The sequence below is a fragment of the Euleptes europaea genome, chromosome 15, assembly GCF_029931775.1.
Source record: "Euleptes europaea isolate rEulEur1 chromosome 15, rEulEur1.hap1, whole genome shotgun sequence".
In the NCBI taxonomy this organism is placed as follows: Eukaryota; Metazoa; Chordata; class Lepidosauria; order Squamata; family Sphaerodactylidae; genus Euleptes; species Euleptes europaea.
Genome location: NC_079326.1, coordinates 31,801,276 through 31,815,070, shown reverse-complemented (window position 1 = coordinate 31,815,070; position 13,795 = coordinate 31,801,276). Strand labels below are relative to the sequence as shown.

Below are 13,795 nucleotides of genomic sequence, written 5' to 3'. Positions count from 1 at the left end.
GAATCACCCACTACCAAAAGCCCACCTCCCCAAACCCATCTGAGGAAAGAGTCCCCATCTAAGGGATCATTTTCTCCTCCTCAGCCTCACACCCTCCAGCCTTGTGACCCTCACTCTCCATGACAGGAGTTGTTAGAAATGGGACTGATCTAGTAGGTTCCTGATCTAGAAGGTCTCATCTGCATAATTCTCTCTCCCCCTCAGCTTGTCCTGGTTGGCAAGCCTACCCTCAAGAGAATGAATCTACTCCCTGAGGGCCAAGAGATCCATGTATTAAACACACATCCACAATTTCCACCCAATGGGCATACATGTGGCACTTCCAGTAGGACAGTAGATAGTCCTTACTCCTCAAAACTGGTTTCATTGTTTAAAGGTATTTCAGGGTTGAAACAGGGTGTGTGTCTATGCAGATTTCAATAACAGGAAAGAAAATGTGGTACACTGCCCTTCTTGCGGATGGACCTTCTGTTCTTTTTCGGGAAACTCTTTTTTCTTGGGTCCACTCCAGCTCCCCTCTCCAACACCTTTGCTGAGTTCAGTGAGGGGGGGAAAGGGTTAACCTTGCTGCCCTCTTCCATGCCACAGCCCTAATCCAATTCACCGTCCCTGTGCTTGCTCTGAAGGGTAAGGGAAAACAGCTATTGTGGCCTCCTTTTGCGGAAAGGGTAGAGGGTAAACAAACAAAAACTTTTTGTTATTACAAGAATTTGGTTTTCACTTAAAAAATTAAGAATACTTTTATTTCCTCAAAGATAGGGCACTTAGGCAGTCCTAGCTCCAACCTCTAGGCCAGTGATGGCGAACCTTTTAGAGACCGAGTGCCCAAATTGCAACCAAAAACCCACTTATTTATCGCCAAGTGCCAATGAGGCAATTTAACCTGAATACCACCCCCAGAGGGGGCCCAGAGGGAGAGGCTAGGGTTGCCAAGTTCCTCTTTGCCATGAGTGGGAGGTTTTGGGGGTGGCGCCTGAGGAGGGCGGGGTTTGGGGCAGAGGGCGCCTCCTTCGCACCCACCAGCCAGCCACGCCCCTCCGCCCGCACAGGCCCAGAGGGCACCGGAGAAGCCGCCGGCCATGCCGAGTGTGGGCGCTTGGCTTCTGTTCCCCGCTCTCCCACCCGCCTGGCCAGCCGCTCAAGCCCCAGCGGCGGCAATGGTGGCAGCTTCTGTGGGAGAGTCTGGGGGCCACCGCCAATGATGTCGGAGGTTCCCCACCCCTGGGCTACAGCCTCCCCCATCCGGGGCGGGGCAGAGCCAGAAAGGCCAGTGGCTTGGAGGAACCGCGCGTGCCGGCAGAGAGGGCTACGCGTGCCGGAAGTGGCACGCGTGCCATAGGTTCGCCAACACGGCTCTAGGCAATGCTCAGTTCAGAACATTACTGTCCCTGACTCTGTGCTCTCAAACGTTCAGAGCCTCAATACACTTACAGACATAGAGGGAAAAGGTAAATGAAGGTTATTCATAGGAGGGGAATTGGTGTTTGCACAGCTTTCAAGCTGAAGCTTCACTAACATTTCTTGAGAAAACCTTAGCAACAAGGTCAATACTTTTAGATTATTAGCATACTGTTTGCTTGCCTCAAAGATAGAAATCTTAACATGAGATTCTTTTGTGTGCGTGTGAACAATTTTAACCTCTGAGAGAAGAAAAATTCAAACATCAATTTTAAGCATCTAGTAATTGTTTGAAAAGTCACTGTGGCTACCCACGGAAGTGTCTCTTGTAGTTCAGACTTTTAACTAATAGTCAAGTACCAACAGTAGTTAAAAATAATCCGGATTACTTCATTTTGGCAAACAACCCTGCATTTTCAAACAGATTTTGCAATTTTTAACTGTGACGGTGATGCAATTTAAATTCTCTCACACACACCCTCCTAAAAATAGAGGATCGTTTCCTTAAAAACTGGGGTCAGAGATGCTATGAGAATGCACAGCTATTTTTTAGAAATTACAATACAAGGAACTGCTAGTTGAAGGTGTATTTTAAAATGTGTAATCCAAGAGATTTAAGGCCTTAAAGCTCTTGCATTTAGTTCACCCTTCCTTGAAAATAAATCTCTTTCATAAACGTGCACACACAGTTACATCACTCTTCTCTCTATAGCAAATAATAAAAATAAGACAAAATATACAAACAAACCTATTCATCCTTAACCATTCAGAATTGTTCCCTAGATGTACATTCGGTCATGTAACCCCTTTTGGTTTTAGTTATGCCAAAATGCATTTCAAATAGGTCATATACTACGTAGCAAGGAATTCTATCAACCAATATGATGAGTTAGTTGTTGAGATATCACAGAATGCTATTCAAAAAAGAATGTTTAATAACAAGGCATTCAAGTAATCAAAGACTTTGCAGTAGCAATATCAACAAGATCTACACATGATACACAAATAATGAGTATATCCAAAATACTATGAATAACATTAAAACTTAAATTTGAACCCAAGTGCTCATGGGGAAAAACACACTCACAAAACCCCGCCCCATTTTTCTGCTCTTTTTCTGGGGCATCACATGTTTACTGATAGTGAACTGTTGGTAGTAAAGATGGAGGTAGACAAGACAAACCAAATAAAGAGCAAGACATGGAGTTCAAGGAAATCTGATGAACATACATTACTGTTCCCAAGAACATAGGCTACTTTGGGTTGACTTGTTGTACTCTGGTTGTTTGATTGTCTTTATCATATTGCCAAATGTTAACAAGAACTAAAACTAGTATAGAGAAGCACAAACAAACTTATTGAAATTTTAACCACTAGTACATATTTGTAAAGCTGCTTCTGGAACAACCTTAATTTTTCTTTTTCAAGGGCTGTTTTGTTTCTGTTTTGCTGTTTTACTGTATTTTATTTTATGACAGTTTAAAACAGGGGTGTCAAATATAAGGCCTGGGGGCTAGATCTGGCCCCTTAAGATCTTTTATCCCACCCGCGAGCCAACCGAGATAGCCTCCCCCCACCATGTCCCAAGCTGTCAATGATCAAAGACTGTTAAATAAAAGAAAATACTGTAAGAGTGTTATTGTGTTAAGCATGTTTGTATTTTAAGTTAAAAATTAAGAAAAAAAACAATATCATTAATTGGTTTTGCCTGTGTCTTCTATAAAGTTTGCATCTCTGGTACTTGGCAGTAAATTTTATAGTACACATGGCCAGGCCCCAAAAAGTTACATTTATGTCTTTTGGGGGGGGATTTTTTATTAAGTTTTTGGGGTACAGAATAAAGCAGGAAGAGGGAAGGGAGGGGAAAGAATAAACATGTATTTCTGTGACATACCACCACATCTAATACCGGACGCATTAATACATTATATTTCTAAACTATAATTAGAATGTTCATTGCAGTTCAATTCTAAAATCAATATTCGTATTAACTTCTACAGTTTCTGTTTATCTCTACTATACTACTTAAAATACTACTATACTACTTAAAATACTTAAAATACTACTATACAACTATTGTATTTTAAGTTGTATAGTAGAGATAAATAGAAACTGTAGAAGTTAATAAGAATATTGATTTTAGAATAGAACTGTAACTATTGTATTTTAAGTTAAAAATTAAGTAAAAAACAATATCATTAATTGGTTTTGCCTGTGTCTTCTATAAAGTTTGCATCTCTGGTACTTGGCAGTAAATTTTATGGTACACATGGCCCGGCCCAAAAAATTGACATTTATGTCATATTTGACCCTTGTAACAAATGAGTTCAACACCCTGGTTTTAAAAAAATTAATAATCAAATGCTAAAGTAAATGATCAAATTAACTGTAACAAGTTAACATGACAAATATTTTCAGCTCAGCTTTTAAAAAAAAATATTACTGTATAAATGAAAAGTCTTTATGGGTGATGACCAGGGAAAGGGCCTTTTAAGATAAGGAACACAGTCTCTGGAAGTCCCTTCTCCAAGTCCTTTCTCAGGATCTTTCAAAGGTCATATTATCAGGTGTATTCAAGTGGGTTTCGGGAGAGTAAGTAGATAGAGCATTTACTGGGTGGGGAGAGCACCGCTAATGTTAGTTGTATTTTTTACTTTGTACGTATTCTGCTATGTTTGGGTTTTTAGATGATTTCGTAACAGGAGGACACACAAGGACTTCAGGATCGATGGGAAATCCCATTCCCCCAGATGCTGGATAGCTGGTCATGGTGAGAGGGTATTGAAGGTGGAGCTGGACTAAGCATAGGACAAGGAGGCACAGCCACGCTATTTTGAGCATGACCTGTCACGTACGGGCTGGTAGAAAAGCCATTTTAAATCTGCTGCTCTGTGCTACTGAGTAACCCCCAAGTTAGTATACTGCGGCCACATTATTTTAGAATAACCCGCCTTAAAATTCACCACTGCACACAAGATCTGCAGACCAATTTTTTTAAACAACTGCACAGCTGTTCCAGAATTAGATATGGGTGGGTCTGCAATATCACAGGAACCAGCCAATCAGTGCCACCCACAACTGAATTCTGCGACAGACTTGCATAACTGTTAACTTCATAGCTCAGCAATGGTAACAAAAAGATACATTTTAACTCCACCAAGTGGGGCCACTTTGAAACCAGTTGTATTGTTTTACAAAAGTTGAGTATCCACATGTACTCCGCTGTAGTCCAGGAAAGACCAGCGAATCTTAAACTTTTGACAGTGACTTTCTCTCGTGGGGGGGGACCTCCTCTGGAGGAAGCGCGGCTATGCTGCCTCCAGCCCACCGGCGTAGCACTCCTCCTCAGGAATGGGCTGCCATTTTTCTTCCTGGGCTTAGCTCCTTTATATTATACACAAATATGCTCACATTTCACCCCCCTGGTGACTCCATTTCAGTAGTGAATGGTGGCATTACCAATCTCCATGGAGTCTTACAATTTTTTATTTTTTATTTAAAGGGCCTAAAATCTATTAAATTCTGTACAAAACATAAAAGGCAACACCTGCCTGCAGGTGTATAGTCTATATAAGAGGTTATGAGAATCAGGAATTTACAAGCAGGAACATTAATTTCCAAGCTACCTGGAAAAGCAAAGGAGCAGAAGAATAAAAGCATCATGGTGAAGAAGCAAAAATGATATCTTGATAAACATCTCTAAAAAAAGGAGAATTAAGTGAACGTTGGTGGAACAGAATTCCACAGAGGTACAAGCAAAGAAGAATAGATACCAGAAAGAGCACATGAAACAGGTGATTTAAAGAACAGATCAGTATTAGCCGAATGAGGAATACAAAGAAGTAAATACAAAGTCGTTAGGAAACATAAGAAGAGGAACGATCATAAGGTAAGATACAAGTTCAAAGAAGCAGCTGAAACTTGGAATGAACAAGGTAAAGGAAGGCACTGGAGATCAAATAGAAAAGAATGAGATGGCTATAGTAACCATCAAGATAAATCAAATGGGTGGATGAATTCAGACAGAAACAAATGGAACAAGTTAAGGAACAGGAAGACAGTAAACAGAATAGTGCCATAATCAAATTATGGGATAAAGAACTTAAAACCAAAAGTTTCCGCAGACTCAACAGAAAGAATCTTCACAGTAGCTGAAAGATTAATATTTCAGGACAGAATTACAAGAATGAGTATTAACAGAAAAAGAGGGGGAAATGAAAACTAGTTATCTGCTAGCTGTGTGTTTCTGGAGAGGATTAAATAGCGAAACTGCATTTTTAAAATGGAAAATAGATGGAGTAGAACAGAAAACTAACACTTTGAACACAGAAAATAAGAAAATACTTAGACATCCACATGGCAATTACACCATTATAGTTAGAGATATTACAATGAACTGATGATGAAAGAGATGTAACGGAAAGATAAGACTGGATGTTATCTGCATAAATAAAGCAATAATCTTACCACGAGGGAGAGTATAAAGTGTATAAAGGAGAGGACCAAGAACAGACTCCTGCGGAACACCAACTGATAAGGGGAGAGAAGATAAAAATTCATTAACAGAAACTTTGAAATAACAAGCAGTAAGAATTAAACCAATAATGCACAGAATTGAGAAAAACCCCAAAATTAAAGATTAGATAAAATATGAATAGAGCATGATCAACCTTTTTAAAAACAGTGGAAAGGTAAAGAACAAGGAGGAGGAAAACAGTCGCCCTTTGATTTAAGCAAGAAGGTCATTGGAAAATGTTACAGATGGCCACTTTAGTGGAATGCAAAGAACAAAAACAAGACTAGTACAGATCAAAGCATTAGAAATTGGAAACACAAGTGGAGACCCGCAAGAAACTTGTGGAGATGGGTGGGCAAACGCTCCCCCACTCCTTCACTCCCACTCAATGGCACCCCAAGGCTCCCCCCCCACTTTCCCCTCTCTCTCAAGGGCGTGGAGGCTTTCTCCCCCCCCCATTTTCTCTCTCAACCGCGCTCCAGGCTCCCCCCCCCCATTTCTTTCTTTCTCTCTCTTAACAGGGCGCTGACACTTGCCCCCCTCTCAGAACACAGGCCGACGCTTCCCCTGCACTCAAATCTCTCTCCCTCCCTCTCTCTCAAAACGGCGCAGACGCTTTCCCTCCACTCTCTCTTTTTCAAAACACACGCCAATGCTTCCCTCGCACTCTCTCTCTCTCAAAACAGCACAAAGAGCCTTCCTCCCACACCCTCCGTCGCCTCACCCAAACTGCTCCAGGCAGGTGGACTGAGGCCCCCACCAGGAGCCAACACCAGGCCCAGCACGGCTTCCAGGCTGCATCACCACTGCCAACAGCCCAAGGTAATGGGGGGGGGATTTAAACCCCCGCAAAAATAGTCAGATTTTTCTGCAAGCCTATGTGGTTAGCAAACAAATTGACTTGGATACTGCTGAACATTTTTGCCAATGGAAGGTATCTCCATCAGCAACACATTACTTTCTTGGGGAACAGGGGACCCTAAGGAACATCACAAAGAATTGAAAAGCTATAGTAGGAACAGAGAATCAGCCACATCTGCAGCTGCTGGAGGATTCATTTTATTGTTGCTGCATCAAGGAGAGAAGACCACGATCCTGGTGCTCCTCAGAGAGAAAGCTGTCAGAGCTGTTCTCCTGCCCGTCAGCCATTTTGTGTCCTCGAGGAAGCTGAGGGGGTAAATAACGAAGTGGCAGAAGGTAAAGGCTAGAAGAAGAGGGAAAACAGTCCAAGCGATAGAGGATAGGTAGTAAAAACAGAATAGAATAAAAGACAAGTAGTTGAGAAGTTAGGAGAAGGCTTCCTAAGCTGAGGATCAGTAGCTGCTGCAGAGAGCTACTCTCTGCTGCTCTCCCTTTGCAAAGCACAAAACAAACTGAAGAGTGGGAGATTCCTGCCCCGGGATACAGGAAGTGGAAAGTTTGGTCCTGCCTCTCTGAGCGGCAAGTGGGAATCTCCCAAGCTCCAAGATGCCTTCCTCCTCAGTTCGAGAAAGTGAGCACCTAAGAGTAATAAGCTTATGTTTCTTCCTCTGCTGTCTCCAGCTTGTTTCTACTGTACAACCACTGGCCCTGGATGCTGAAGCCCTTCTCAGACAGATGAAAATGTTCAGACTAAAACTATCAATGTCCTTTTCAATTTAAAATTTTACACACTTGAACGTTACCACGCGCAAGTAGGGCTCCTTTAATATAACCCACCTCAACTCTCTTACCTACCTAGTATTAGCAAAACTTATTTGTTCTGTGTGAAAGACAACTGTTTGAAACACTCAGTTTTCCAGCCCTAAAAATTATTAGGCCTTTTGAAGTTATTATTCCCTGTAGCTAATCTCAATATGAAACACTAGTTTTGATGCCTGACTATCTCACTATAGTCTGTAAAAAAATCCCTAAAACTGTAATACCACACCAAAAACCTACTTGCTCAGCAAAAATGCCGCTGCATTAAACTCTTTTATAATTATCAAGAACCACAGAAAATGGGCACAGCAGCATAGAATAAATCAAAAACAGGCCTGTATATTTAGTGTGAAACAAAGCTTCTTCTGTTAAGGGATGTATTCAGAAGAATGACTAAAAAGTCAAACTGAAACTTGAAAAGATTCCAGCACAACTTCAGCATTTAAAACAATTCTGAACTTTCCGTGCCAGAAAATTCTTTTTATTTAAAATTCAAAGGTTATCAAGATAACACTTGCACACCAAAAAAAGAGCCAAATGGATTTGCCTATTTACCGCTCAGATGTCAAAATCTATTCTATGATTTGGAAATTTACAAGCTTATCAAAAAAGCACTGGACTGGAAGCATTAAATAACTTAGTTTGCAAGAGGTTCAAATGTCTACTTTTAAAGAGCACCATCAAAGAAAGGCCAGGGTCAGATAGGCTTTAAATAAAAAGCCACAAGCTAAAAAGCGAGGGATAGCTTTTTCAAGGACACTGTTTTAATAGGTCAAAAGAGGGACCATTAGAAGAAGATGGTGTGCTAGAATGTTAGACTGCAAGCTCTTTGGGCCAAGTATCTGTTTGCCTGAACTTTTATAAAGCATCATGCACATTGAATGCCATAACAATTATAATGGACTACATCTTACCACTCCACCAAGCAAAGTTTGATGCCTCCCCCTAAAGCAGTGCTCCCCAGCATGGTAACCATGGGAGCCATGGTGCCCACTGATACCTTTCCTGGTGCCCACCAAATGTTTCTAGAAAGTGGGTGGGGCTAGGTGGGACTTTTGCCCAGCAAAGTTTCAGATTGGCTATTGAAGATTTGATTGACTGTACAGCCTTTAAAAAAAAATGTTGCTTTGGCAGCAGTTGTCACCACAGTACAAGGATCTTCAGTGTGTGACTGCAGGTAAATGTCAGGATCAGGCATCTGTCCCTAGCATCCCATAAGCAAACGAATCCAGGCAGGTATTCCTGAAGCAGTAATACTTTATTAGGAGCAAAAAGACAGATTAAAGGACTGACTGCCTTGAGGCAGGTGAGGCTAGTAATGAGGAAACATAGGCAGGTTACATGTTTAAAAGCAATACAGGCTGTGAAAGTAAACATGGCCAAGCAGCCCCGCGATAAGAGGTTCCCAGGACGGGAGACTAAACATCAGCACAGCTGTGGAAAACAGGATGAGCGAAACTGTACACAGGCATGAGAACCACGACTTGACATGTAGCCAGAAGCTGGCCTAACTCATGTCAAGAGCCTTTACTCCTGCAGGAGGGAGCAAGGCCTGACAGTAAGCTGTGGCTGGTTCCACGTCTGTTGCAGCCATTTTGTGGCTACGCTCACCACACTGTGTTGAAGTTCCAAAGATGCCCACAGGCTCAAAAAGGTTGGGAACCCCTGCCCTAAAAGAATCTCCCTCCAACTTAAGTGGTTCTTCTCCAAACATAAGCCACTTCAAGTTGTAGTAAAAATGGAACCGTTTCCACTTAATCATTGTAAATTTAGATTAACTGTATTTAAATACATTTTTTTGGTATTGTATCAGATCCTGCTGGTCTTTGTAAATAAATCTGAAGTTTGTTCAGCTGTAAATAAATCGATAAATATGTAAATAAATCTAATATTGTATTGTATATAAAGAGTAGAAATATTATTCAATACATATACAAATCTTCGTATTTAGTAAAAACATTATTCAGTATATGTGTGTCCTAATCTATGTAATTAGTAATAACATTAGTGTGTGTGTGTGTGTGTGTGTGTATTCAAATCTATGTAATTATTATTAAATTCTTTCAATTATTCTTTTTCCAGGTAGCTGATCTGTAACCTCTGGCAAATATTTCAATCATTTTAAGGTCCTTATAATAGTTATACTTGGCAATTATAACTCTGTAAAAAGTCAGATGGCTGTCAGAGATAAAGGGGGTTACCACACTATTCCCAGCAATGTATTAAGAGTTTGAAAATGTTATAAAAACATCGCTTCAAAAGGGTTTTTGGATACCGCGGCTTATAAATGGTTGGAAAACGTCTTCACAGCTAAAGGGGCCAAACAAAGTGCGAACAGTATTTTTTATAACGTTTTCAAACTCTTAATACATCGCTGGGAATACAAGTGCGGTAACCCCCAAAATAAAATATGCTGAGAAATGAACTTCAGCGTTGCTGGACAGAGAGGCTATTTCCACTCAAAGAGAATGCGATGTCATCCCCATCTAGTTCACAGCTGCTTTGATAACACTTTTAGCAATTGTGGTGGAAGTTGTGTTTGGGTCCATAAAAAGGGCAGGTGTAAGACCAGATATTTTTTAGTTACAGGATAAGTTTAGAAACTGATGTCACTCATTTGATTTTAAAACCTTTTTCAGCTGTAAATTATCCGACTGTCCATGAAGGGACAGGTGTGAGGTTTTGAAAACAGTTTCAGATTATGATGGTCAGGTACTGTGGCTTAATGCTTAATATGCTAGTTTGATTTCTTTGCAGGCAAAAACCTCAGACAAGGCAAGAACCTCAGTTTTTCTAACTCTCCCCTTCCTGCCAGGACCCATTTCCAACTCCGGGAAAGTTTATTCCAAGGGGCCCATGTGGGTCAGGAGACTGCAATGGAGACGGGAAGGGTACAAAATCACTCCTTTCTGCCTATCCTTCAATGGAGCTCTGATCACACAAGAGGCAGAAGGGAGTGGTTTCACCCCCTTCCCCCCTACCCACCCATGGGACTGTTGTTCACATGCATCCTAAGGGAATAAGATGTCCTGAGGTTGGAAATGTCTGCTGAGGGGTGGGGAAGCTCAGGAAGATATGCAGTCCTCAGCACTCTCTGCTGACTAATCATGGGATCTAACCATTTGTGTGTTTTGATATGGGTATCATTGGGATTTTGGCAAACTTATGAAATTGTTCTGATAAGTGCGATTATTTGCTGATCAGCACTGAAGCACTTACAAATTGATTTTGGTACACACTTTAAGCCTAGAAAGCAGAAAGTTTTAAGAGGAGCAAAGCATCCACAAAACAAGCAATGACCAAATACCCCTTGTATATTTATTTATTAGATTTATACTTCACCCATCCCGGCATAGCCAGGCTCAGGACGGCTTCCAACAACAATAAATACAATGTAATATTAACATAATGAGTACCCAGTTTGCTGGGGGTAAAGTTTAGACAACTAGTAAGGGCAATGGTACACCACCCTGTAAACATAGTCTGCCCTAGTAAACATCGGGATGTGACGTCACCCCATGGGTCAGTAATGACCTGATGCTTCCACAGGGGACTACTTTTACCTTTTAATATTAACATTAAAACACATAACTGATAACTTTAAAACTGTGAACCTATTGCAAAAACACAGAAGGCGCCCTATTGAACAATGTGTATTTAGGTGTCACAAAAAACTAGTTTGTACAAAACCATACTTAAGCCACTACAGTCCCGCTCTGAGGCAAGGGCATCTTGTTGCTTAGGTTTTCCCGCCCTTCGCTTGGAGAGGCAGGACTAAACTTTTTACTTCCTGTCTCCCTGGAGGGAAAGCCTGTAGCTTGCAGTTTCCCTCCTGCCTTGCTGGGGAGTGCATGCATGCTGCAGAGCTCTATTGTGCTTTTTCTCTTAGGCTAGCTTAGGAAGTTTTTCTGTTCTTCTCCTTCTTCCCTCTTATTCCTTTTACCTTAAAAAATATTTTCTTCGCTTTTACTCTATTTTCTTTCTCTGTCCCTCTCCTTATCTGTTACTTAGTGTCAGCATCGCCTTAGGCAATACGGTGGCCGCCACTCACGGAGATCAGAGAGGACTAGAATCCCAGTTTAGCCCTCACTATCAAAACACTGGGTCCATCGCATCCAGACATCACACTAAGCCAAAGTTTAATCAAACCACAGTTTATCAAGACATCAAAAAGCCTCTGCACTATGCCAAGGTAACCTAAATGTTATATCAAGTGAAACAGGCTTCCAACATGCACACTTTGTGTGTATGCATGTGCATGTGAAAATACACATTCGCCAAGCCTTCATCAATTTGCTTATTTTGCATAACTGATTCTTTTCCTAATTACATAGAAGCACAAGGAACCACACTCAGTATCAAAGGCTAGCCTCTTGCTACTGGAAAGTCCAGTCCCCCTGCTAGCTTCTGAAATTTTACTAAGCACTATGCACAGCCATTGCAACTTCTATTCACAGTCATAATGAAAAAAAGATTGCCAGAAAGCTGAATTCTGAATGCAAAACTAAATACCATGTGGCATACATACAGTCCTGGATATAAGAGCACATTTGTTCTCCTGTTCATTCTTTGGATCAAATTTAATTAATCTTATTGATGTAGCTATATCAGTCTTGTAAAGTCTGGCCTTGCCTGCATTGGAATGCATTAGCTAGCAAGTAAGCAAATATTTTAAGGCATATATTATGGAAATAAAGCAAAGAATTGCTATGATTAAGTTAGGTGTTTCCACCTTCAGTAAACATGGTTCAAGCTCAGCCTTGCCTAAGAAACATTTTTGGAGTAATAATTAAATCTGTAGCTCACCAATATTTCAACAGACCTACCGGATTCCTTTTTGCTGGCCTTTGCACCATCTCTGCTCTTCTTCAGAACTGCTTTTAACATTTTAACACTCTTCTTTTTCCTTAAAAAAAAGAGAGGGGGTAACAGTTTTAAATGGTATTTCATATAAAAGGATACTTACACATGCGTTTTTTTGCACAAGTGAAAATAAACCAGATAATAGAAGATTAATTAAAAATACATTGAGGGTTTACTTTTATTTTTACATGACTTTGTTGTATTTGTTGAAGCTCACACTGAAGCTAAAAGGAATGTTTTAATAGTAGAACCAAGTAGCTCAAGGTTTACTGTCTTGTTATAAAGAAAAACAACACACAACATTCTCGGCATTCCACATATAATTAAGGTTATAAGGCTAAACCTGGATAAATTACTGTTAGGCACTCAGGGCACAAGATTGTCTGGCTTTTGACCAGAGTTTATCAAAAGAGGAAAATTTAAACATAAGCTACAATTCCACAATATCTATTGTGAATTAACAGAAGCCTGGGCAAGCAACAATGGAATGACTATTGAAAGGAAAATGCCTCAATACATTTTCAAACTCCTGCCTAAAACTAAAAGAATCACCTGAATGGAGTATAACAAAGATACTTAAAAATTCTCCAGAGGTGATGCTCTTTGCAAAGGAAAAAAATGTTTCCTGCAGGGCTTCCCAAGAATGTTTCTCCAGAGTCATACCTTGCACTCTATATAGGTACATAGTTCGAATCCAGTGTCATCCAGCCTTTTTCTTTAACTAGCATAGTTATTTGGCAGCTTGGTAGGCATTTAAAGCTCGATCTGAGACTTTTTAAAAACTAGTGAGCTGAGCAATTTAAAATTAATGTACATAAAAATAATAATATGCTTCCCACCCCTCTGGAATATTAAAGAATCGTCTACAGAACAAGATTAGGCTTGGTCTACTTCTGCAGCAAAATTAGGTGGTAGAATCTGAGGAAGGAGATTAAAACATTTCAGACTGCAAGTAAGGGATGCGTTTTTTCCCCAAATGCATTCCCATGTTTTTTTTAAAAAAAACCACACTTACATTGTCCTGGTAAGGTTAAAAAAAAAAAACCAGAAGGTTTTAGTCCAATCCTACTGTACAACATTCCTACTCATGGTAAGATTTAGAAAAGTAACACACACAGAGGAAACATGAAAAACAGTATTTCTACTCTACAGTCTGAAGTGGTTCAGTGCACGGCACCCATGTAGTGTAAAGATTCAAACTTGAATCCAAAGTCTGTCATCAAAGATTTCTGGGTGTCCACAGGCGAGTCACTCTCAGCCTAACCTACCTCAACTAAGATTTGCTGCATGTGAAAACCAGACATAGGGTTGGATCCAGACTAAATTTCCCGATGAAAC

General features: G+C 40.5%; 1 protein-coding gene across 1 annotated transcript in view; it reads right to left on the bottom strand.

Annotated features, from left to right (window-relative positions):
* Positions 1–12,491, bottom strand: part of TANC1 (tetratricopeptide repeat, ankyrin repeat and coiled-coil containing 1) — a 110,881-nt gene extending 98,390 nt beyond the window's left edge. The window contains exon 1 of the mRNA XM_056861258.1: positions 12,421–12,491. Coding sequence (XP_056717236.1) covers positions 12,421–12,481 — 61 coding nt within the window. The 5' untranslated portion in view covers positions 12,482–12,491. The remainder of the gene's footprint in view (positions 1–12,420) is intronic.
* Between the last annotated feature and the right edge of the window lie 1,304 nt (positions 12,492–13,795).